At 33.9% G+C, this 27,346-nt stretch overlaps 2 protein-coding genes across 6 annotated transcripts in view; one reads left to right on the top strand and one right to left on the bottom strand.

Moving 5' to 3' along the window:
- Nucleotides 1-27,346, top strand: part of LOC126977458 (protein smoothened) — a 599,797-nt gene that overhangs the window by 23,692 nt on the left and 548,759 nt on the right. For 2 of the 3 annotated variants that reach the window (XM_050826260.1, XM_050826259.1), the window contains exon 10: nt 801-1,729. In XM_050826260.1, coding sequence (XP_050682217.1) covers nt 801-1,191 — 391 coding nt within the window. In that variant the 3' untranslated portion in view covers nt 1,192-1,729. Of the gene's footprint in view, nt 1-800; nt 1,730-27,346 lie in introns of those variants that run through there. The other variant, XR_007732216.1, reaches the window with a different exon arrangement.
- On the bottom strand, nt 3,141-27,070 carry LOC126977477 (protein quick-to-court). 3 transcript variants are annotated; one of them, XM_050826314.1, is made up of 6 exons: nt 26,700-27,070; nt 13,749-14,018; nt 12,425-13,462; nt 12,064-12,171; nt 10,848-10,940; nt 3,141-6,588 (listed from the first exon to the last, which is right to left on the bottom strand). In XM_050826314.1, exons 2-6 carry the CDS (start codon nt 13,986-13,988, stop codon nt 6,385-6,387), a joined length of 1,683 nt encoding a protein of 560 aa, XP_050682271.1. In that variant the 5' UTR covers nt 13,989-14,018; nt 26,700-27,070; the 3' UTR covers nt 3,141-6,384. The 3 variants fall into 3 exon arrangements, with proteins under 3 accessions (XP_050682271.1, XP_050682273.1, XP_050682272.1); XM_050826316.1 differs by lacking the exon at nt 10,848-10,940 and having other exon boundaries at nt 26,700-27,069; XM_050826315.1 differs by lacking the exon at nt 26,700-27,070 and having other exon boundaries at nt 13,749-14,151.

Genomic DNA, 27,346 nt, shown 5'->3' with positions numbered 1-27,346 from the left:
CTTGTGGACTTATTTGCTAGCTGATAGACTTATGGGAAGGACTTCAAGCATAGATCATCTTCTGACTTCAAACACTGGCATCACATCTCTTGACCTATGCTTTTGCCCATTTGTCCTTATGTATATAATCTACTTTCATCACTACTGGTTCTAGGTTCATATCTTAGATAATTTATATGTCTAGATAGTCTCTTGCTGTTAGACAATCGATAAAAACAGGTCAGCTTTAATACTTTAGTGTGCGTGACAGGCTACGTCTCTTACACTCACGATTTGTATGACATTTTGTGTTAGTCTGCGTGCATTGTGTTAAAGTAGAGGTGAACTCTAAACTAAATTTTTTTCGACTTTTTCACAGCTGTAATGGTCTATCAGAGGTGTCAATCCCAATTTTGCAGAGGGCCATATATTAAATATATAATTCGTAGGGGGGTAGATTGAAAAATAAAAGATGAACTGAATTATTATAACATTTATTTATCAAATTATATCTAGTATATAATATACGGTTGTTAAAAATCATATCGAAATTATAAAAGAGGGTAATTATGTTGAGCTTGAGGATCCAGATATATCTGACTTCTCTTGTTTTCAAAAAAGCTCATTGATGTCAGGTACCATATTCGTAGTAGTTATTTTAAGAATTGATTGGAGATGTTTATTCGTCAGTCCTGCGATATCCATACATTGCAATCGCGGGCCTTATTGATACGTCCAACAGGCCGTATCTTTGACCTGACTGATCTAAGATATATTAATGATGTAAGTTTTATATTTATATATATAGTAATATTTTCCAGTGGTGAACTATCGTCGTCGTGGGCGGCCAACCTGCCCCGCTTCGTGCGGCGCCGCGACGCCCTGGTGCTGCCCGCACACACGCACCACTCGCTCAGCTCCACGCCCGACAGACGCAACTCCCAGGACTCGCAGATCAGCATCAGCCTGCGCCACGTGTCCGTCGAGTCCCGCCGGAACTCTCTCGACAGCCAACTGTCCGTCAAGATCGCCGAGATGAAGACCAAAGTTGGCCGACGCCGCACCAAACACGGCAAGGCCAAACGCAAGGCCCGCGCCTCGAGGAAAGAGAGCACGCCGTCCATTGAGAGCCAGATTAGCCGGTATTGGCTACAAGCTGTTGCGGGCAATAACGACCCCTCGCGCGAGGAAGTTAAGTTCAGTTTTGATTGAAGGTTTGCTGAATTTGTGATTTAAGTACAAATAATATACATTTAAGACATTACCACTAACTGTGATTGCGAACAAGTATTTATTACTAGCTACCGATATGAACTATTTTCAATTAAATCTAAATAAAGACTGATTCGAATCTCTACTACTAGAAATAGTGTCCGACAATAATAAACCTTAAATGAACATAATCATTTTATAAATAATTTTATTGTGCCATATTTACATTGGCAGTAAGAAATATTTTACAATGACTGAAATTAAGTTTTAGGTGTACAATCGTACTCATGGTATGAAGATATTTTTGAAATGTATTGATGGTTTTTTATGCATTTATTGTACAATAGATAAGGTTGTGATGTACCTCTTATAATTATTAGTGGAGGCTATCAAATATTGATATTTTTGTGACAAACACCTTTATAGATATATGATAAAAAATGTGTAATGAAGAAGTTATTTAAGTCTGTGCTAGCTTTAAAACCATGTTTACTTTGTAAGTTTTAAAGTAATAAAAGTATATACAATTCTTAAAAAACTGCTTTTCATTCAACAATAATGGAGGAATAGTTGCTAGAATTGCAAGATGTTTTGAAATTAATTTAGCCTTTGTTAGTGCACTGTATAAAGTGTGGTGAGTTGAGAAGAACACCTCATACTATTTTTTTATATATATTAACTGGCTCTGTCGACTTGAGTGTCGACAATTCGGCCAGCGTCAGGGTGGAGAAATTTTTTATTTTAATTTAGCTGATTGAAGTATATAAAGAGCTGATTTAAAAGGAAATGATCGGTTGATATAGCTATTATTACTATTCTATGGTTCTATCCAACCCTTTATCCCCTCTAAGCCCTGGTTCTTTCCTCAAAATAAACTTTTCACTTCTGTCATCATAAGACTTCGCTTATGATTTGTCTGTTCCCCAGTATTTTTGGCCAATATCCGAGTAAGGGACCATTCTATATGTGAATGTGGCCTTGAGGAAGGTACTCTTGAACATATTTTTTTCTATTGCCTAATTTACATTGCATTATATACGAACTTACATTCACACATTTCTCCCTTAAACTTAGATTAGATACTAACAAGGTAGTTAATATTATGGGTGTTTATTACTAACCGTACTAACTCTTCTTGCCTATTCATCGGTTCACCTCATACTAGATTAGAAGATTATTTTCAACCTTCAAGTGGCTGTTAATGTCAACCTGAACCTCGAAATGTCACTGAAAAAAGGTCTTCAACAGTTTTCAAGTATTCGCAAACTGAGTAGCAAAAATAGCTAGATTGATCAATTGCTTGATGGATCAATTTGGAAGCTGTATATTAGATAGTTTATACCTAAGTATGTATCACTACTCTGGGAAGTCGGAAATCTTCACAAGATGGCTCTAAAGCAAATCAACTTTCACCAGCCTAGCGAAACTAATAAAAAAGCGATTGTTTGATTTTATTTTTGGGTACAAAATTTATTATTTTAAAGATTAATGAATTACCTGTGAAATGTTATGCCGTCTTTCGTGAGACTAGTCATTGTACTGAACAATAGGGCATTATAATGGTTACACGGACAATGTTATCACTGTGACTCGGCGGCGGACTGAGAAACGTTAAGGTGAAGTACCGGGTGTTATGCAGCGTCACTGCCAACCCTTTGCTAAAGCATATCCCCAGTAGCACGTCATCTTTAGGTTAATTGTCTGTGAACTGATCACACCAACAACTATATTATGCATTTAACTATAAAGTTACCGCAAGAGGGCGCTTAGCCAATCAATTCTTCATAATAATAATGCTATAACGAAACCAGTGAAAAGGAGCCTAAAAACGTGCTAAAAATTCGATTTCCCTGTGATATTATGGCATCACATTTCTTCAGCTTTCATTTAATGTTCGAATACCAATTTAAAAGTTTTTTTTTTTAACAAAAGCGAAGGAAATAAAACACTTCTCAACTTGATAACCGTTTATTGAAACAAAACAAAGCTGTCACAATAATTGTCATGAAATAATTCGATAATTCACCAGCTGTGAATTAGTAAAACACCTTGATACCTACTATTAATTAATTAGGTACAGTATAGATATTTATTTCTTACAACATATTATGCGAGATGCAAAATCAATCAATCGACCGACCGACTCAACTATTTGCTAAACCTAGAAAACAGTTGCGATTTAAATGTGATGTTTAAGTACATAGTCCAAAATAAATAAATAATAGATAACTATAATTGCAGAACTAGTGCTGTCTAGGTAAACCAAACTGTTGAGTTCACAATCTTCACAATTATCTTTAATTAAGTAGATCAACTACGCGACAAAGATTGAAATAATAAAAATATTATGCGAAACTAATCACAGACGCATCTCATTGGCAAGAAGACAATGATCACAAAAATAAGTGCTTCAGTAACTAAGAAAATAAATTCCAACGGTGGACGGCTTAACTCAATCTCACGAGCTACCTAAATTACTATCGTTTAAAATTTATCTCCTAAGCTACCAAGTTCGTAAGCAATAGCTCAGATGACGTTTGAAATAAACATTTTTAAATAAAACAAATAACTAAAAAAGGAAACAGAAAAAAATATAACAACACAATAATGTCATGTAAATAAGCTGTATCCTTAATAAACTAAATTGCACACAACAAATATGTATTAGTAATACAATAGGAATGTTTTCTTTGGCGCCTAATATTAAATAAAATCACAATAAGAAAAAAAAATTTTCAAAACGAGCCGAAAATATCATGTAATAAAACCCAGTTTATTGTAAATTTTCGGATAACTAAAAATACTTAGATCACAAATAAGACAGTTTACCCCATGCGTGCATTGCGGGTAGAACGATAATTTATTAGCATGCAACATAAATCAAAATCAGAGCATTCTAAAGGTAAGTCAATAGAACTAGAATCTAACGTGAATGGGACCCACATTCGGCGCTGACCGAATGTATAGAAATATTATCTAATGTCACTCTAGCTTTGATTTAGCGGTTTTAACGGAATATTTATACCAGTTTGACGTACTACTAAAGTGAAGAAGTGGGTAGATCGATATTTGCGCTAATTGACTTCAGTCACTTGTAAGCAAGATGTTAGCAGTAATGTTCAATTATAGAGGAAACTCCGAAAACCCTTGGCAAATATCCCGTTAAGAACTGTTATGCGTTCAAACCATGATAGCTTTAAAAGTTATAGTTTTCTCCTACATTTCAAACGTCTTGGGTTCATATAGGTGACTAGATACTAGTGAGTAGTCGGTTGCAGGTATTTCAATCCTATCAATGAACTAATCTTGAATAATGTCATTTCTACCGATTCTTCATCACCCTCAAATTACTGTATCCATTTACATATCCTTCTTAGTAATCCCAAATGAGCGACACTACATACCAAGATAAGTATGGGAGGCCATTGCGATTACCAAACACGGGAATTTCAACCGATAAGTCTGGAATCCTGTTCTGAGAATGTGCAGGAATCGAAGAATTACAATGCCAGTTACCCCGTGACCGAATTGCGTTTGAAAAAGAAACGAATAAAGTTCGACACAGAAAAGAGTGAAAAAGAGGGTAGATCGATATATCTACCAATAACTACTCGCTAATAACTTCAGTCGGCTTATGAGCCAGACGTTTGAAATAACGTTGAATTGTCGAGGAAATTTTAAAAGAAAAATGCTACTTGTACTACAATTTATGGACGCATTTAAAGCCACACCTCTAGAGATAGAGATAACAACTTCAAAACTATTGTATCCGCTACACAACTGTCCCACACCTATACCATTCAAAAATCTTGGTATTAAATATATTTATAACAAATTGTTAAAGTTCATTATCAGCGACATCTCAAGTCGATTTCTTTAAGTCCATTATTGGGTTCTAGCAGGCTTTCAACTGTAAAGTAGATCCTGCAGTAGACGGATCCACAACTAAAGTTGAACAAACATACCAACATTTGTGAACGGTTGGGATATACCGGTAAGACAAAAGGAGTGTCTTAACAAATACTTGAAGCTTGTGAACAATGGTGGAAGCTTAATGTACAAAAAATAAAATGATTTGAAAGAATGACAAAATCCTTGGATCGTGAAAAATCTATACGTGTTAACATTCAAAGCCGTGACAGTAAGTTGCAGTTAATACAGGTAACGATATGTTTAATACCTAACTGCCTAAAACGCTCTCCGGTCATCTGGATGTTTAGAAAAATAAAATGAAAATCCAAATAACTCAATCAAGCTTCCTACCCTCAAAATCCCTCGGGAAAGGGCGTGATGCTTACTTTACAATTACCATAAACAACATTTTCTATTTAAAAAAAAACCTTTCAGATATTGGCCAACTTTAAAACATAAGCAATTTATCTTTAGATTTTATTTTAATTATGTACTTACTCTTTATTTCGTCTTTCCTTTTTATATTAATAGTTAATACTGCGCTGGGTATGTATACCTTGGTGTAAAATATTTAATCAAAAGCAGACTGATAATATTGGACAACAATAATTAAAAAATATTGAGATACTAAAAAGTAATGCAAATAAACATAATTTTGGACAGTGAAATTTTAGCGAATTGCTGCTTGAATGAACTGCTTTTCTTAAGATCCATCGAATTTATATAATTATGATTTATGGTTGGCTGATAAGAATTTCAGTATTGAATAAAAAAGTCTTCATTACTTTTAAGTTTTTCATTATTGGCTTTCCATATTCAAGTAAATTCAGCGAAACCAAATATAACGGCGAAAATTCATAGATTAGGTATGTCGGTATTTATAGGCATGGTAGGTACATATTACGATATCAACCCGATTAAAAAAAAAATAATACAAAAAAGTTTTAATATGGGATATTTAACGGCACGATTGAAATTATGAGAAAATAGCAAATACTACTTACCCTAAATATAAATAAATAAGTTCTGTACTATTATTATCCCATCTGATAAATATTAACTTTGTGTATGTAACATTTATGAATATTTAAGCTTATTCTACAAATAAAAAAAATAATTATTGTAGTTTCCTTCGGACGAATCTGTATCCCCTAAAATGTCTGTGCCTTTAAACTTATAAATATGTTACCAGTACATTTCTACAGATAATATTGTTTGAACGAGAAACATGTTTCGTTAACCTTGTACCTACACTAATAAATAATATATCACACTTGCAGTCTAAACAGGTCTCGCTTTTCGTATATTTTGCTTTTCGGCGTCCGTGAAACCGAGAATATTCTCGATTGCGTTCAAATGCCCCTGATGGTTCTCCGGATCAGTGAGGAAATAGTAAATAGCCGATTTCAAAAACTGCAGAGTTATTTCTGGGTCCACGTTGGATTTTCTGCCTTTTTGGGCCTCAACGATACGGCGGTACATAGCCTATAAAGAAATATATATTAGTACCATTGAAAATAAAATAAAGGTAACTAAAACTAAGGTATGAAATTGCCGTTTTTAATTTGTAAATTCGACACAGAAATAATGATATCACTGACAAAAAATATTAGCGTCTCGACAAAAAATTAATAATAAAATTAAACTTCAAATATAGTTCGAAATTATCATCCAACAAACGGTACAAAAAGTGGGGCTAATCCTTTCTTCTGCCGCTTAATACTAACAACGTTGTCTATATATAATATGCAAGGGTTGTCACAAAAACTTCCTATATTAAAAATTACTAATTTGATAGTGTTGTTGCTTGCGAACTCCGAACGCATCCAACTGATTTTGTGTAGGTACGTCTCATTACTAATCGCCACGACCGCAGACGACGCGAATAGGAGGAGGGGGGGAGTTTATTTTATTACCGCACCCCATTATTGATCTATCAAATGGATTGACTCAATATATATTTTTATTACTACTATCCCTACTACTTTCATAATTATTTCCGTAAAATTTACATGTAAAAACTATATCTATCTACTTATATGATAGTTTTATTTATATACATATTAGCTGACTTGACAGACGTTGTTTTGTAGATAATAAAAAAAATACCGTTTTATAGGAATTTGCCAATAATATTTCAAAACATCAAGAATTGTGTCGTAAAATATGGTCCCTGTTGTAATATTGAAATTCTTTCACAGCGGAACTGTCAAACCATGCGTCACTAAATTCTCTCAAAGAAAAAATGTCCATACAAAACAAATATTGAAAATAAAAATAATTATGGGTCCCAAATCTAAATAAAAACTATCCTATCTCTAAAGTTGGACAAAACTGCACTCCATGAAGTAATCCCCATTAAAATCCGTTCATTAGTTTAGGAGTCCATCGCGGACAGACAACGTGTCAAGTAATTTATATATATTAAGATAAACCGTCCAGCCGAAGCAACTCCTAAGGAGTTTTCTGTGAATAAAAACAATAGTTCTTATTATTACGTAATAACGTAAGTTGCGTCCAACCAAATAATTTCCTCCAACAGATAATTCTCGTGTATGAAGACTAACGAATAAATTAATTTGCAAACAAACTATTGGAACGCGTTACAATTTATTACTCTAATAATTTACAAAACGACAATTTCATACTTGAGTATCTTACCCATACAAAATCTAACTACTTATAAAAAGACTATTGCAAAACAATTTGTATTTTAATTCTGGCAACAAAATAATAATATATTGATCGACATTATAACCCATAGACAACGAAATTAGGGACTGCCTAATAAATTAATAGATGTCGCACTAATGCACTCCAATTAATACTTATGAATTAATTCAAATAAATCTTTGTCTCTGTTGATATTGATAAAGATTTTAATACAATTAATTTAGCACAATTTAAAACAAGAGAATTACTGCAATACATGATCTAAAATGAAGCTCATAAATTCTGTAACATTAGTCTTTTTTTTAATGTTCTTTTTTTAGAAAATTTAAGTCTTAGGGAACAATTGTTTTAGTATTATATATATTATAAGCCACTTATTTGTACCTAGATTTTAGATAATTGTTCTGTTTTTTTCTCCAATTAAAAACAAATAAAAAATAATGAGGATTCAGTACCCCGCAGTCCGCACATGCTCACCTCAGTAGGTTGTGTGAACTGTTTGCATTGCGAATATATAGGTCTGAGTCGACGGGGTTAAATATTAATCGATGATTTTCATGCACAAAATTAATAATAAAATGCCATGACAGATAGAGATTACAACCAAAATCAATGTTACATATTGTTTTATATTACAATGTCCCTTTTATCAGATATTGTTTACATGGCTAGTCTCATCATGTGCTATTTACAAGACTCAAAATATTGCCAAAGACTGAAATAACCAGAAAAGGTGCTTGTAGGACTCGCACACGAAAAGTTTGATAATTGATAATAACTAAAACCTACTTTTTAACTTATTTTGTAAAAATACGTCTCGTTTAATCATTCCAATGTATGGCGGCCATTTTGAAAATTATTTATTTTAGTAGGAAATTGAACAACAGCTTCTATAGCGTAATTTTCCAAACATTTATATTTTAATCCAGACATCACGCAGTTAATACAACGTATGAACAAGTCAGCAAGCAGTCGGTATTCAGCAAATCGTAGATTTGATTGGTTATTTCGTCTGTCGTCACTAAGATGGCGGGGCAGTCCCGTCTTATAGTGCGGGTATTATAACATTTAGCTGATGACTCGAAAAAGAACATATAAGTATTTATTTACAGAAGCGGCTGTACATTTCGAGTGATTTAAAACCTATTTTTGATAATAAGGCTTGAACTGTTACAAAATGGTTCGCGGATAAGAACCGCACCAAAACATGTAGTCACAATAATTTTTCTTAAATCAGCGGCTAGTAAGTAGATTGACCCAATATTTGCGAAGTATACGTTGACATTTTCTCTTTAATTCATAGAGAGACAATACATACTGCTCTCTTAAAATCCATCTGGATTTAAAATCAGGAACAGTTTCATGGTTTTTAATCACAGTATCCCAAGTTGTTTCGTTATTATTAGAGACCGGATTATATGCAAATGTATATTTAGTACCTTTACAGCGGTAGTTGCATATTTTAGAAAAAAAAAATTATGCATATTTACACTCGATCTAGCAACTCAGCTTATGAAGAAAATTTGTCTAATGAAAGAGTTGCCAGAGTCAATGCCGAAAAAACTCAAAGAAAAGTTTGAAAACATATTTAGCGACAACCCAGGGTTTGAAACCTAGTGCGAAATTGATAGTTTCATCAACGGGATGGGTGAAATTTTGCCCGGCACATTGCAACCAAATTTTAATTCTGTCCAGTAACATCAGTATCATAGACACAATTTTTCTACAGAACATTTAGAACACTAATTAGTAGTACATATTTTTAAAGGTAAATCTTAAATTTCATTGTTATCTTGGTAGGTAAGTTCTGTAATAGTCTTTCATAAATACTATTGTCAGTACAAGCCTTTATAAAATAAAATATTTGTAAATATGGCTTTTCTATTTCCTGTATAATTGTATGCATATTTTGGCCCTTTTTATGGATTTTCGTGCATATCTTAGCTATTTTACTTGCATATTTGCATGCATATTTTGGGCAATTTTGTAGCATATAATCTGGTCTCTAGTTATTATATGTAATTATATAGTGTTTAACAATTCGTTACAAAAATCCATACTTAGTGTGGCCGAAGCCGTTTTATACATACATTAAAACAACACTATTGTTATTTTTAGATAACATGATTGAAAAACTTACCAAAATGTGTGTGTAAATAATGAATTAACTTAAAAAAATAGTTCTAGGGATATATTATATAAGGCTAAAAATAGAACTATTTTTAAAGTGTTTAATTGTGACTCCTTTTCGAGATTATTTATGGTGGTGGTTATGTGGTGATTATTATAGGTGGTGAGGCAACCACCCATGGACATCTGCAACACCAGGGGTCACGATATGCCAGCCTCTAAGGTCTCTACCAGAGGAGACATGTTCCTAAACCGCTCAGCGGAGTTCCTATTCAGATGATATTATTATTAAGATATTAAGAATGATATTGTGAGGTGTGGTGTAAAGGAGAAAAAAAAAACTAGTTTAGAAACAATGGAGTCAATTAAATTACATTAAAAATAGTTTTACTTCCGTGAGACTGTTTCTTCAAATTTTACAAAAAATAGGCAGAACTAATACTACACTAAATTAAACTTAACTAGTTGTTTACCTTCCACTCTCACCAAGTACCCAAAAACCAAAAGAGGCTGTTTCAACATAACGCATGCAAAGCAAAATGTACTAAGTTATGTTAAAGTGTTACGTTAGTACTGAAATGTTTTCAATTTAAACCTTACCATATTGTTAGATAGATGCACCAACACCTATTAATAATTTTATATCCCTGAACAAAATTAAAATAAGCATACAATTTCATATGCTTGTTAAGAAGCACAGATAACAGCTTCAATGTAAGTTTATTTCGAATAAAAATCTATTTTTATTTTTTAATAAATTATTCTAATAGACATTAATTACTTTGTTCTGGAGCTTGAACTAAACCCTGAGCATGCCACATTAAATTTCTATTTTAATCAACAAAATAATTTTGTAAGAATAAATTATAAATAAAATACAGAAATAAGGTGCACAAGCTACAAATAATAGATTTTCTTGATTGTATTCTTTCAGTTCCAACCTTACGAGCTCCTAGGACCCATAAAGAAACAGCCTCCTTTGCACTTAGAAGTACTTGAGATTTTGCCGTTCGGTCCGTTGTGAATGCTGTGTCCTGTAATGCACTACACTTTAAAGCAAGTACGGTTAATGGCACTACATGCTTGGTTATTTCTACTTCAATTCAAGACTTAAGTAAATATTTAAGTGAAAGGAATGATTTAGTTGATGACATTGTACAAATATGTTTTACTAAAGCTAAATAACTGACTCAATAGAATAGATAGACTAATACAAGAACAAGGTGAGAACTAACTAATGACTTCTGTAATCCCATAATTATGACATTCAAAACATCATTGAAATATCAAGAATATTATTATAATATATAATAATATAATAGTTCTACAAACTGACCTATATCAACTGAACATAATTACAGAAAAACGTTTAAACCACAATCATGTCGAAGTTGATTCATATTAACGGACTGACAAAAAAAAGGCAGCCCTACTGACACTCTATAAATGACATCATGACTTAGTATGACCCAACCCACATGTATGGAATACACTAATATTTATTAAACTGTAAACACGAATTCCTTAAAATGTGATTTTTGTGGCTTGGAACGTTTTTCAGGAACTATGTCAATTTAAAATAACCCTTCAATTTTAATTGAAGTGTATGTATTTATGCAATTTTTTTTATTAACATGATATTTTTATATTCACAAAATAAGTATGCTTATACACTTTTATAATGAAATGTTACACTAAGATATAGAGTTTAGATAATGATTAATTAATTATATATATTGTTAACAATAACATTACGGTCAATACCATACAGTCAACAGTGTGGATTTATAAAGAAATAAATGTAGAAATTAATTCTGAGTGTAGGTGAATATTGGAGTATAAACAGGCATTCATAAATTTAGGGTGAAGCAAATTTTGCAATTTTTCGACCCTGCCTTGCCCCTTGGCAAGAAGTGGTAAGATTGTTCTCGAATCACTCCCCCTCTAATTTTATCCAAATGCGAATTTTAATGTTATTTAGCTTATGTGTCCTTATATATTCTTTATTAATTTTAATGAAGAATAGTAATAAAACGTATTTGTAGAAGAATTTGTCTCCAAAATCAAATGAAATATATTAGTCAATCTTAATTCAGGAAGATAAATAGCATTGATATTATTTAGGTATCCGTTCGCTTGTAATATTAGTATACATACTCTAACATTCTCGAGCTCTGTTTGTGTAATCTGCAACTGATCCAGCAACTCCTCTACTGACACTCGGCCAAGCTGGCTTTGCGATGGTTCTCCAGCAGTCTCACACTTCTGAAATTTAGCAATTGTCCTTGTTTACAATTCTGTACCACAGCTTGTGTCAAAAAATTTTAATTGAAAGGAAAAATAGTCAAACATAAAATCAGGCAAATATACTATGAGCATATTTTATGTAACAAATTTTTTACATCATGACCGTTTTTTAAGTAATTTTAATGTCAGTTTGTTTGGTCACTCTCTATAAAACATATTATCCATAACTGACTAAAATGAAGTAATAATAATGTAATGTAAGCAAAATTACCTTATCCATATCAAATTTGGCAGCCTCTAATCCTTTATTGTACATCTGTAGATACATAGATCTTTGTCGGTTTTCTTCATCTTCTAATTGTTTGCTGGCATCTTCCAGCTGCTTTTCCAAGACATGAATTCTCTCCTTAGCCTGTTCATAATTTGGCAACAATTCACAATATCTAGTGTTGACATCAGCCAGTTTTTGTAGCAACGATTCGACTTTGTCGTTGTGGGCTTTCTTCATATCCTGTGTCTCTCCAACATGTGACCTCATTAAATCTTCAATTTTCTTATCATAAAACAATATTAGGTTTCGTCGCTCTTCATCACCGTCACATACTTCGGTCATACAAGATGCGTCATTTGTAGACAGCATGTTTACAGACTCTTTTGAATGTAAGGAGGAATTTGTAAGATCATCAAAATGCCCAGAGTCCGTAAAGGAACCTTGCATCTCATGACACCTAGTTGGAGTGTGCTGTTTAAACAGGGGACTGTCTGTGACATCATACGATCTGCAAGCTTCCACACATTTTGCACCATCTGGTTCATTGGATTGTTCATCATTTTCTCTTACAGTAACAATTTCACTTGAATTTGACTTATCATCTGGTGAAAATATTGATGCTTTGTAAAGTCTCAGTTCCACAACCTCTTTTGTTAGATGAAATATTTCACTATCTTTTTTCTCTAAATCCTTTTTGGCTTGACTCAGTAAGCTTTTAAGTCTACGAATCTGCTTTTGAGCACGCTGTGTAGGTGTCAAATATTCTTCTCCCACTAGTCCAGCATGTGATGAGCAATGTAGCACATACCTCATAGATCTCCCACTGAAAGTGGTTCCATTAAAAGGAGCATAACCAGCATCTATTGAAGCAGCTGTGGCAGCACTTCCATAGCTATGCAGAGACTCATCATCAGGTAACTCTTCAGGCGACCCAGGTGGAGTGTGGGCAGGATCAGTCATGCTTAACTTTCTATCCACGCCTGATTCATGTGATTTTAAACAGGATTTACGTGGTTTATGTGAATTAGAATTAAACGACTGAAAAACACAAAACTACATAAGCTCTAGAGTCTAGATACACATAATATAAATTTATAAAACAAACAACATTAAAGTATCATGTACTGTGACACACTAAGAACTATTATTTTGTCCTACAAACTGGGGCACTGCACATACTTAATCCTCAAATGTGTTTGCAGTGTGCTCATTCTAAATGCATGTGTCAATGAACTTTTTTCTCTCTGTACTTGCGGCTGCTTGACACATTTAAAAGGTGTAGGTGTAATGTGGAATATTGTGATGATGTGCACGCTTTACTTACTTGGCTACGTGGACGATATGAGGGCTCTGGTAAGCGAGAGCCATCGCTTCGTTGTTTCTGATTAGAGTTTTCCGTGATTACGGAAATATATTTTCTTGATGAGAGGGGTGAACGCTGCACCATTTTTTCACCGCGCAGTCGCAGTGAAGAGGCACGACGGAAATTCCCGATGATATTTCCCGCGCCGTAACTCTCCTCTTGATAATCTGCTATTCTTCTATTATTGTTGCGGGTAAACATATTATTCTCTCCTTATTCAACATCTGGCATCTACAATATAACAGCAAATTTATCATAGGGAACACACGTACAGTTCTGTGTCTGCGGCGTGCAAAAATCAGGAATCAAAATATTGTTTTATCTAGTAAACCTGTAAACTCTGTATTCTGTAATTTATACCACAGAGTACTTTTAGTTTATACCTATACGTTTAATTATAAGTACTCTGTGACTTAAGCTGATTGCACAAGAACTCTGAAATTCTGATAAGTCCACAGAGTACCTTTGTGTATGGATAAGTCATAAGGAGTAAACGAATAAGGAATAACAGAATATAAAAATATTATTTTAAGATAAAGATACTCTGTGCAGTGTAGCCTGTAGCCAAAGGGCAAAAAATAGTATACTATTCACACTTCTTACTCATACTTGAATATATCTAAAGTACTTGACTTGGCCATCGCACTAAACAATAGAATTTAATAATGTATTTTACCGGTGAGATACATTGTGTTTTAAATAAAAAAATAACACTGTGTTTTCATGCGATGGCCAAGTAACCAACCAAATCTATTTATTTATAACATAAAAGATTTTAATATAATATGGTCACTATAAGATGTTAGTAGGTTAGCTAATTACGTTATAACATAATACAGAAGGACGACGGCTCTAATTAATGTAAGTATAAATTTTATGGTATAAATTAAATCTTCTTGTATTTCAACTTTTTAAGAATATTTGTTATATACTGGATGTCCTACCCCTCGTTTACACCTACGTATTATACACGTATTTGACAAGTTTCATGCAAATTACAAATACAAGTTGTATGCAATGTTTTCAAAATATAAAAACATAATACTTGTCGTAGACAATATTTATAAGAAACTTGTCTGATGAAATTGTATGTCACCTATTAGTTGTCGACATGTATATGTTTGTCCCATGTTTTATACTTGTTGTATCCTTGTAGCTAAACTTGTTTAAGACATGTCAGTGCAGAAGTTAATGAATTTGACAACATAATTATTTATTACTAGTACAGACAATAGAAAGTCAAAGTACTGCAGATTTTTGCTTCATGAGTGCAGTATACTTGTACATCATACAGAATGAAGGAAATTCAAAAAAACCACGCAAGTACTGGTCGCGATCATTTTTGAGGAGACGACAGCAAGGAAGGGCCTATCGTTCCTTATTGAGTGATTTAAGAATAGAAGACAAAAGTGGATTCAGAAATTTTGTTAGAATGAGACCAGTAAATTTGGATAATTTGCTTCAAAAAGTTCCACCATACTTTTCTTAGCAGAATTCACAGTATCGAGATGACCTTGAAGGAAGGCGTACGCGCTTTATTTTGTTAGTTGTTTATTTGAGATTTCTAGCTACTGGTAACTCATATTCTTCTTTGTATTTGCATCGGATATCAAAGGCAAAATGAAGTTAATGCATTACTCATGCTTGCGAGATGACTATAAAAGTATCAAAAGAATATCTTAATATAAGCCGAGATAAATAATGCTAATAAAGTTTATGTCTTTGACCAATCCATTTATCTTCTTCTTTTCCAAAAAAAAAGCGGTCTGTCCGGTAAATGTTTAAAACTTTATCCACCAAGCATGGATAGAGTATAAAACGTTTTTTAAATAAGTATTTTACATAAATTTCATTAAAATTAGCAATACTTGTTAAAAACATGTATGATTTATGTTGGTGTGAACGCTGTCCTTCTATCAGACTGTATCAAACATGTCTCACATCTATATGTGAACGCAAATGTGTTTTATACTTGTATATAAGCTTGTTGGCAACACAGTGTAAATGCACGAATGTTTCAGACAATTGCAATACATGTTAAAAATACATGCATATATTTGGACATGTATTCTACAAGTTTTGTATAAAATAAGTTTTTGACTTGTTTCTTGGTGTAAACGAGGGGCTAGAATAGGTGGGACAAACAAGGGCAAACGAAAATAACATTTTCTCTATGAGCTTATCTGAAGATAAGCAAAAAAAGTATATATATGTATCTGTTATTTATTCCTAAAGTTAATTATAATTAAGTTTTACTTCAATCGCGCGTAAAGATTACACACACACACACTTTTATTTAATAGAGTTTACGTGAACACGATTAAGATGTATAGGTGAGATCGCTTTGTCTTATTTGAGATAGAGACTGGCATTTGAACTGTAACGGTACCCATGTCGTATCGTTTCAATCCCGGAAACATGTGACAAGAAAACTCATTCCACAGCATGGTTGTACGTAGAAGAATTTTGTAGTGCAAAGGTGGAAATCGGCGGCAGAAATCACGTCAAGAAGTTCTTCGGAACAGTTTGGAACAGTTCTTCCCTGGATAAATGTGGTATAATACACACAATGAAGCGACGTCTCTACGTATTACCATATAATCTAGTCGCTTACAGAGATAATAATCCCCGAAAAACAACACTGCGTTGCACGAGGTCAAATAGTTCGAGCTGTTGTTGGGATGCGCCAGATCAGAGATGATGGCAAAACTCCATATGTGGCCGGACTTGCGCTTTGTAGAGCGCTAGAATGTCGGAATGGCTTGAAGTATTGCCGTGTCTATTTATGACGCCCAGCTTCTTCGAAACCAATTGGAATTTGCCTTCCATATGACCGCGGAATTAGCAATCACTCGAGATTTCCTGACCCAGTATACCAGGCGAGGCTTTAAGGTAAGTGTTGATGAACAGTTTTTTCATTGGTAAACTTGAGTTTCATGGGGGTTAAATTGGACAAGGTTCATTTTACCCCATTCCGCAACCGAAGTTTTCTCCATCACTGGTACGCACTCTACGATACATGCGATACTAGTGCAGTAACAAAAGTAGAGGCTCATAGAGGGGCAAATGCGTCTTTTTTAAAATAATACTCGTATCGTATATAACTAGTTCATTCGATTCTTAATTTTATTTATAAGCTGTGTTTGTGATGTAACGTATATTGGTAACATTTTTTCTGGATAGGTATCTTGAATCTAAAATGCTCACCTTAAGTGGTTCTGTAAAACAGTGTTTAATACAGATACATGTTTAAAAATATTGTTTGATTTACAAGAGCGACATTTCAAGTCAATTTCCTAATATGCTAATATTGGGGTTGAGCAGGTTATCAACTGTAAAGTAGATCCTGTAGATGAAGCCACAACCTGAGAGTTGAACAAAGCAAACAGAATTTTGTAACGAGGCGGTACTCGAACGGTTGGCTCAGTTGGTTAGACCTCCGGCACGGAACACCGGAGGTCGTGGGTTCGGGTCCCGCATCGTGCCTAGTTACACAATTTTTTCTCCCTTAAATAATCATATATAGTCACAAATACTTTTATAGTATCGTTTTTACACTTTTTCACAACGCACGACGGCATTTTTAAAATATTTTATTGCGACGCAAACTGATCCGTCTCAGACGATGGCAAATCTCATAATGGCGGCCGATCGGCTTGTATTAGTGTAAGTGTATGCGTGGGGCTATGCATTTACTCGATTACCGGCTTGTTTTGGTGCTTCACTGTTATGTAAGGTGACACGGAGTCCTTCTTTGTTTACTCCTCCGTGAGTGCTGATCATTTATTTTAAATTTTTTAATTTTATATTATAATGTTGAGAACTGTCAATTGTCACATATTATATAAATAAGTAGGTAACATAATATCAAATGATGACGTGAATGTGTTGTAATGTTGCCTGCTTTTATGTGACAGTTTTTCTCGACAATAAAATTAAATATAATGCAGCTATATTTATTCAAAATTTAAACAACATACAAAGGTATTATTATTTATAAGTGTGATTGTTACAAAGTAGTGATTATATTCTCTTTGGTCATTGTATGCCTACTACAGGTCGTTGTTGTAACTCAGTAGATACGTAACTATTACAAGTTGCAACATAAGACTTGCATTGTTCGCATAACGTAATAGTAATAAAAAGTATAAACCAACATGAACATAGAATGATTCTCACCAAACATTGCAAAAAGGTTTACAGTAAATTGTCTTGCACAGGATTGCATTATTGTATTATAACTGAACAATCCATGTAGTATTTTAATCTAACAATATACTAACGCATAGACAAAGCTTGATCGAGAGCAGAACATGTCTAACGGAGAAACATCAACATAGAAAAGGAAAGTGAATCTATTGTTACTGTCAAAGAGGATGTAAATACTACGTAATAAGAGGCGGGAATTCCTAAGTAAAAATTTACTTTAGTTTGAAACGTGCCGTGATTTGACATAAGTTTGAAATAGTAGTAATTACAGTATCGCGATTGGCGAGGAAGTATAATCCGGCTGAATCTGAAAGCGACTAGTTGCTTAAAACGTAGTGGATTTCGGCTGTCTCCGTTTTTTACAAGATTATAGCCGTCATCTGTCAATCATCAATGACTGCACGTTTCATACAATCGAGTGAATCGCTTTTTTCTTAGACTTTCGCTAGGCTGGTTGCTGTAACCAATTTTGATTGACAGATCGTAAACATTCAGCCACGCTTGGAATGAGCTCCTCCTGTTTTGAACATTAAATCTCTAGCTCCGATAATCCGAGTTGGTCACGCGTTCTTATGCTATCAAGTGGTATATACGCTTGTATATTTTGAGTTTATGGGCTCTAACAATGTAAGGAGGACGACAATTTCTTTTCTTGTAATAGCCCTAGGATACTTATTACAGTTATAGTATTCAAACGACTTTCACAGAATGAATATTTGATGGTTGGTGTATATCCTAATCATCATCATCAGCCAGAAAAAGACGTCCACTGCTTGACAAAGGCCTCCCCCGAAGTTCTCCACGATGATTGGTCCTGCCCTGCCCTGCTGCCCTCATCCAACGTATTCCGGCGATCTTGACCAGATCGTCGGTCCATCTTGTGCAGGGCCTACAACACTGCGACTTCCGGTACGTGGTCAGGCCATTAGAGGACTTTTCTGTCATCTATCATCATTTCACCATCTGTCCGTCGAACTATGTGCCCTGCCCACTACCACTTCAGTTTCGGTATATATCATATAAACAATTTTTTTAAAAGCTTACTCAAGTTCCTCGAAAAGGAGAACAACCAATAAATACGGTATGGAGTTTGGGCCCCATACAATTTTTTTTGTGTCTCGATAAATCTTAGCTTAAAATAAAGCTTGACAATTTCTATTTACATTCACAAAAATATGTTTCTTACTGGCCTTTATGATGCTCGAGACTTTAGGGCCCCTATGTTGTATCGGTTCGGTGATACAGCAACCGGCAGGTGATCCGTTGCTGTGCGTGGGAAAGGGTATCTATACAAATTAAATTTGTAACCAAAATTTATGAACGATGCGGGACTATAACCCATGAGCTCTCGAGTTCCGTCTGAGCTGAGCGCTCTGTCTAACTGAGCCAACCTATATCTATATCTTGTTCAATTCTCAGGTTGTGGCTTCATCTACAGAATCTACTTTACAGTTGATTACCTGATCAACTCCAAAATTTCATATTAGGAAATTGACTTGAGATGTCACTCTTTCAAATCTAAACAATTTCTATTTTAAAAGTGATATCCCTCAATTCTGGGATTAATTATACAAAGTCGTTATTTATGAATGATTCGAAAATCAAAATTCGCGGTTGTAGAATGTCAGATATTAACGTGATGCGGGAGCTGGTATGAACCTGAATAACTCCTCTAAGTACTCACCGTTATATATACGGCAGAAGAAGCAGACACACCCCATCTCTATACAAAGACAAAGAATCAATCCCTTCTGTAATGACTTGATTTTTGATGATTCAAATTCAAATATTTTTATTGAAATAAGGTATGATAATAAAGAATCACTTATTGATAGTCAGAAACATAAATAAAATAAAATTTTCACTATTGTGGAATGTCGCATTATACAAAGTAGTATTTAATCTAAATATTTTTCTATTTTGATCCTCTGTTAAATTGAGGAGTATGGGGATGTACACATCATCACTTTAGATTTGGTGCTATTGCAAATTTGCTGAAGCAAACGGTACTCTAGTAAATCTGTAGGAATAGGTGTTCCGCAGGGTTCTTTTCTAGGTCCTTACTTGTTTCTTATATAAATATACGATCTACCGTTTGTGGTAGATGATAGCCATGAGATTGTATTGTTTGCTGATGACACTTCACTTATTTTTAAAGTGAAGCGACGTGCAGATATTGATGACGAGGTAAACAATGCACTCGCAAAGATCGTGCGTTGTTTTGAGACGAATAATCTGCACTTAAACAGTAAAAAAACAAAGTGTTTACGGTTCATTACACCAAACTAACCTACTCATTCAGAAAGCCGCGCATCTTGTGTGCGGCAGTCATTTCGAAGAACGGGCGAAAGAGAATAGAGGTGGGTTTTTTGAAATAAAATTTCGATACAAGCAAATTTCTAATTTAAATATCAATCAATCAATTTCTTTATTTGCGTATAAACATGGTATGTTACGATGGTATAATCTTACAGTTTCACATGTTTCGCCAGGTTTAATACGATAATACAATAGTACAATAACCTGACGGCTGTCGTTTCATTCCCAATTTGTGGTATTATTAAGAAAGTCATTTATGTTATGATAAACTTTACCGCATAATTGTTTTATAATAATTCTTTTGAATTTTGTAACACATCTGTTTTTAACGTTTTCTGGGATCTTGTTGTAAAAGCATATACATTGCCCCAAAAAAGACTTCAACTAGACTTAATCGAGTAGTAGATATAATAAGTTTATATTTGTTCCTGGTGTTAAGATTGTAATTATGACAGTTTCTAGAAAATGAAAATTCGAGCCGCTATTCGTTGTATGCAGTCAAATGGAAGAAGCTGGTACTGGGAAAGCTGTCCAAAGGCGAGAACATTAAACTTTATTCAATTAGGCTTAAACTAAGCGCTTTTAATGAATCAATCGTCTAACTACTGAATCTACTATATGCTCGGAAAAAGTAGAGCCCGTAAGAAGAACATACAAGAAACTCAACTGCCACTCTTTTCAAATAGAGTATTTAACATTGGCTGTAGATTACATAAAAAAATAATTTGTAAGGTGCTGCATCCAGTGTATGTCGTCGTGTTTAAATAATATCAAATATTTCATAAAAAGTAATCAACAATAAATTGTATAAATATAAATTATCGTATATTGGATGCTTCCTCAACATGATGGTCGTGACAACTGATTGATTTATTAACTATAAAAGGTCGACGAAGCATGGGCCAGCCATCGTTCCCTTCGCAGATATTTAAGGGAACACGACGCCCCGGCACACGACTCACTTACCTCACCATGTATTTTGACGCCATTTTGTCCACTTCAAAGTGCCCACGGAACTAATCTCGCTAGATATATCGATGCCTAGTATAAAAAGGGAAATCTAACCGTGTTTAATGAAAGTTTACTAAATAAGTACAAACCCTTTAACAGGTACATCAATAAGTGAAACGATAGAACAACTATTTTGCATAACATGTACAAACCAATTCAATCCTTATTGACAGACCACTTTTGCCGATTGAAATAAGAATCTGCGTATCAACAACAGTTTGTGGGGGTTTACCCATTGGAGACATTCATATTTTTGAAGGTGTGGATGTAGGTGCTCTTCGAGTATATTACGGGCTGTAGAGGCAAGTGACGTGAATTGCAGATTGCACCTTCCGGCCTTATTTCTGTTTTTTTTCTTCAGATAAAGTAATACACCAGTGGGAGACTCCGTTGCACAGGATGCCGGCTAGATTATGGGTACCACAACGGCGCCTATTTCTGCTGTGAAGCAGTAATGTGTAAGCATTACTGTGTTAAGGCCCGAAAGGCGCTGTAGCTTGTGAAATTACTGGGCAAATTTGACTTAACATCTTATGTTTCAAGGTTCGTTGTATGTAGACAAGACGTTACGGTAACGATTGCCCTAAACTTATCGATCGTATTTTTGTCATTCAGATAATATCATACAAATGAATATTAAAATTAATGATACCCTATTAAGTATTTCTACTAACTTTAATATTATCTTAAAAGTACAGAAATATTGCTTTTGTTTGTTTATTGAGTATGCGTGTTATGTAAGCGATTCGGACTATAGCAAGCGCAATTGTATAAAAACAGCTAAGTCAGCAAATGTCACGCATTTGATATGTGACATTAAAACGTGTGAGCGGTATTGCCGATATTGCGCGCTCATTCGCAGGTACTAACAAGCCTTATGACGTCACGCGTTGTGCTATCGTCTATCGCTTAAGTATTAACTATTTTTTGGTGTACTATAATAGATTGGTGTATTATATATGTATTTAGTGTGTGTTTTTTCGTGCTTTGGCCCGTGTCGACATGAGGTAATAATTTTATTTGAAAAGTAATGTTATATTATGTTAAGTAACTTTTTCTGATCTAAGCCAGTTCATTTACCGTGACGCGATACGTGAGCGCTGACATCGTGTAATAAACGCTTGTAATCTCACACGATGTACGTGATTTGAAACGACACAAATGTAAAAACAAGTCTCGGATTAAAGTCCAAAAATTTTGCAGCGCGTGTGATTACAAAACAATTGACTTCGAAAAAACTATTCCAATATAATATGCACTAAAATGTAAAAATTAATTGCGTATTCTTCTGTATCAATAACTACATACCCTTGAAGTACACCCTTTCCAGTAAAAAATAAACATTAAAATCGTTTGGCAACTTAATGGAAATTTAAGACTTTTATGGTTTTCTCATGGATCCCACTATCAGTACTGGACTAATTGAAATGGGACCTCTTCCTTTTTTGAAGTCGGTTAAAAATTAAGTATTTTTAAGAGAGAGATGGGTTAATCTGTATTCTACTGTAAGCTTTTCGGGAATAATTGTAAAAGACTTGCGCAGACCTAGGGCATCAACCCCGTAGGATGTTTGCATTACTTTAATCCCGCGTAATTATTTTCAAATAATACGTATTGGATGTTATTGTGGCAAATTTATTTTAGTAATTGTAGCAGTTATACATTGTCTTAATGAGATTTATGTTATTATGTTTGTTAAAACTTTAATAGGCGTTCCTTCTTTTTCCTAGCCTCAAAGTTGTTTAGCCATTCTCATGTTTAATGTTCAAACGTAAATCGCTGTACATTTCCGATGTATTATCATTTATTAAAAAAGAATTTTGAAATGAATGAATGACTTTAATCCCGCGGGATCTCTGAATATGTGATCCGCATGTGCACCACAACACACGTCCTAATTGCGTGTTTGTGTAAAGAGGTCGGTATTTAAATGAATAAAATAAGAAACTACATGCTTTTATTACTGTCATAAACTTTATTTGATATTAAATGTTAATAATACTTATCGGTTTTGAAGTGTTTTTTTATAAGTTTTAGTAAACAATCAAAATATTTACGTTATTTTACTGAGAAAGTAACGTACTTTCGATATCAGCTTAAAGTTCTTTGATATATGTACCAGTTACGGAATACCTGTTCACACTTAACGATTACATCCTGTATATTTATTGAAATTGTGCTCAGTAAGTCCTAGTATACCTACTGTGTGATATTTTATCCTAAAGTTGAATCCCAACATATTAAATGGCACTACAGTTTATTCCTTCTTATTATTTTTAAAAACCCTTTAAGTAGGCGGACAAAGTCGCGAGCATCAGCTAGTAAAGAAATAGATATCACATTCATTTTTAAGTTGGTGACTATGCTATATTGGTTATTTATAATGTAATGCGAGTTAAATTGGTCTCAGATAGCGATAACCACATAACCTTAATGCGGTTTAGTGTATATTATGTCGTAGATATATGGCAAAGCCGTGATATTATAATTTCACTCGTGATATTCTACACAAACAAAATTTGAAAACAAAATTTTATGAACGATGCGGGATTCAAACCCACGAGCTCCGGCGTTCCGTGCCGGTGCTCTAACCAACTGAGCTAACCGTTCATCACCGTGGGTTCGAATCCCGCATCGTTCATAAAATTTTGTTTTTCAAATTTTATTTGTGTATTAATCCTAGAAGTGAGGGTTATCACTTTAAAATCATAACATATTGTTTAGTGATAATATAATTAAAGGGTAGATTGTCAATCGACTTTGATTGTCAATAAACATTTTGACTGTTGCTTCTCAATATATTCTTGATAATCTTAATATATACAAATTACGTGACACGTTGTTTGTCCGCGATGGACTCCTAAACTAATGAACGGATTTAAATGGGGATTACTTCATCGAGTGCAGTTTAGTCAACCTTGAGAGATAGGATAGTTTTTATTTCGATTTGGGACACATAATTATTTTTATTTCCAATATTTGTTTTGTATGGATATATTGTCTATGAGAGAATTTATTGACGCACGATTTGACATTTCTGCTGTGAATCAATTTCATTATAACAACAGGGAGCATATTTTCGGAAATAATTCTTGATGATATGAAATACTAGTATCATTGACAAATTCATAAAAAACATTATTTTATTTATTATATACAGAACAACGTCTGTCGGGTCAGCTAGTGTTCTATATTTTCATAAGCACATTGAGGGTTTTTTTAGAAACTGTATAAACATAATGTTAACACGAGGAACAAACATAAACTTGCTATGCCTACTACTCGGCTAAGGCAAGTTAGTAAGTCTTTTATGGGACGATGACACAACAAGATCCCAGAAAATGTTCAAAATAAAAGTATTACGACATTCAAAAGAATTGTTAAAAAACGTTTGTGTGGTAAAGGTTACTATAACATAAATAACTTTCTTAATGATTCCACAGTTTGGGAATGGAGCGACCGACCTCAGGCTATTAAATAAGAGTTAATTGTACAATATTACTTTGTAAACTTATTTTTTGATAAAAAAAAAACCCGCTGAGTTTGTTGCGCCCATTCTTCTCAGGTCTGAGGCATTCTCTTGGCAATGGGTGGTAGTTTTTGACTTTCAATAAATGATATCACATCCTATTTTGAATAAAAATATTTGCTTTTGAACTTCATTTCTTACAATTTAACGGTCTGGTTTTAGTGACATTGTAATGTCACGGATACACAAAAGTGTTAGTGTAAGGCTTAGAATATAGCGTTAATATTCTAAGGTGTAAGGCAATGATATTTTGACAATTTGGCCTAAAGGTCTAGATACCAGGCCATAAACTCCAAAAAAAAAGGTCGTTAGTTTATGAAGCCGTCTCTGATTGGTCTGTTTCTTGTATTTATTGTATAGTCATTATTTTGTAGGTATACATTAGTGTAATCTACTGATTGCTATGTAAGCGAATCGGCCTTTGTTTACAAGTAGGTCCCATTTTAATTACCAGTTCTAGTTAGTTAATAGTTGATTTTACTATTTAACTCAAGTTTGATAAAGTAATTTTTTAATTTTGTTGTGTGAATAGTCATAGTTATTGTATTTCAATAACTTTTTAAGTTTACAGATAAATACACTAGTTACCTAAATAAAAGTGTTAATTCGTTGTTGGAAAAGCTATACAGATTCTATAAATGTAGGTAGGTATAGAGACCATCTCTCATTTTGGTAAGAACTTATCGATTTGATCACCACATCAGAATTTTTTACTGTACGATTAATATGGGACCCCCATATTAATAGCAATAACTATATTTTAACCTTCCAAATGAAAAAACATCAAGTCGGTCCAGAAGCATTAAAAAATACACACAAAAGTAAATTAAAATATAATACAATTATTGTGAGGTAGGTACTATATTTTCCCACAACATTTTCAAGGTTAAATTTAACGCAAGCCAGTCTTTTCACGATCGCAATAGGTACTACCTACATTTATTGTATCTAATCAATTTACGCCGCTTTGTACCTACAAGCTTTACTATGAAATAGTTAAAGGAAACAAAAACTCATAAAATAAAAATTAGTCTACTTATGATCAATATACCTACGTAAATACAAAAAATAGAGCCTGGTTAGGTTAACTTCAGTTTTATTTTAGTTTCGATGATGTGTTCGCACTTTTAAAATGATAAATTAAACATGAATGCATCAGAGGGGTGTCAAACGGTAGGTACACAAACATAATATGGATTTACTGCACTGCGTCCCTCCGCAACACAATTTTTAACGAACTTTCTTCGAAACAGAACCAAACTCAGTATTGAAGTTCCTTCTGTGGTGTTTCCAGTCGTAAGGATAGCACGCTAAATTAGTTTTAGACTGAGATCTATAGATCTCAGATCAGAGTACACTCTATAGAGTGTACTCAGATTTTACTCAGACTTTAGTCACGTAAAACAGCTCAGTGTAAGCTTCGCATAATCTTTTGTTTCGTTTTTTATAGTCATTTGATAGTTGAAATTATATTGAGCGTAAGCTGACATAGCCTAATAAACGAAAGTCAAGTTCGCGTTTTATCACAATCAGCAAAGTTTTACAAAAGTAAGTAAAGTCAGAGCATAAGTCATGTCTAAGTTCTCAGCCATAAAGGTTGTAAATCCTCTGGTGCTAGAGTGCTGGTGCAAGAGAGCATCTCTTATCATCAGTGTGGCCAGCACATTCGAACAAAAAACACTTATCCAAAAAATCTTCGTCTAACAAACTGATCTTTATCATAACGAGCGTGAATATAAATAAACATCATTTTTACTTGTCGTTGAGTGTATAAATAACACATTTAAACAATTTAAAATGCAGATTATACTAGCAACTATAGTACAGTTACGAAATGTACTTACAAATTATAGCGTCTTGCGCAAATTCACCAAGCACTGTTGGATACTGTCGAAACTGAAATTGATAATTAATATCACACAGCATAACACTAAAACTCGTAGTTCGAAATGTGTCGTTCGCACTTAATAGTTCGTAAGAATTAAATAAAACATCGCAAATTACGGAGAGTAAACCATTCGCGGTAACTTTTACAATAAGAATGTTGCGCTATTTGTGTTGGGTCTTGGGTCTGTGCTCTGGCAGTGTAGCACGCTTGGTCAATCCGTTCTCGGCGAGTTGGAGCCGTCGCTAATACATCGACGGCGCAACTGCTCGAGGAGATGACTTAACAAAAAATGAACAAAATATTTAAAAATGTATCAATACTATCTGTGCTGTGTTATAGTTACATAAATTATCGACTTATTACGTCAGTGTTGCCACGATATCAAAACACACCGCATTGCGAGTAACGCGGCCCCGAAACTGAGCGAAGTCCGACGGTGTTCTTGACCGCAGTTTTTGTGGTTTTGCAAAATCTAATGCAGAACTTAATGGTTTCACGTATTTTTTTATATCAAACATCTAAGGATTAGGTTGGGCCTGACTAAACGGTAATTACTCAGTAGTTTTTATGGTATTCCATAATAATAAATTACTAGCTGACCCG

This window comes from Leptidea sinapis, chromosome 45, assembly GCF_905404315.1.
Source record: "Leptidea sinapis chromosome 45, ilLepSina1.1, whole genome shotgun sequence".
NCBI classification, from domain to species: Eukaryota; Metazoa; Arthropoda; class Insecta; order Lepidoptera; family Pieridae; genus Leptidea; species Leptidea sinapis.
Note: the sequence above shows the minus strand (reverse complement) of the source record. Positions and strands in the feature narration are given on the sequence as shown.

What these genes read in the sequence shown, in the direction of transcription:
- LOC126977477 (XM_050826314.1), bottom strand. Translation starts at nt 13,988, where the DNA reads ATGTTTACCCGCAACAATAATAGAAGAATAGCAGATTATCAAGAGGAG. An exon ending in CCAAATTTGATATGGATAAG is followed by an intron (nt 12,172 to 12,424) that starts GTAATTTTGCTT and finishes GCTAAATTTCAG; the next exon opens with AAGTGTGAGACTGCTGGAGA. An exon ending in GGGTCCTAGGAGCTCGTAAG is followed by an intron (nt 6,589 to 10,847) that starts GTTGGAACTGAA and finishes ATTTCTTTATAG; the next exon opens with GCTATGTACCGCCGTATCGT.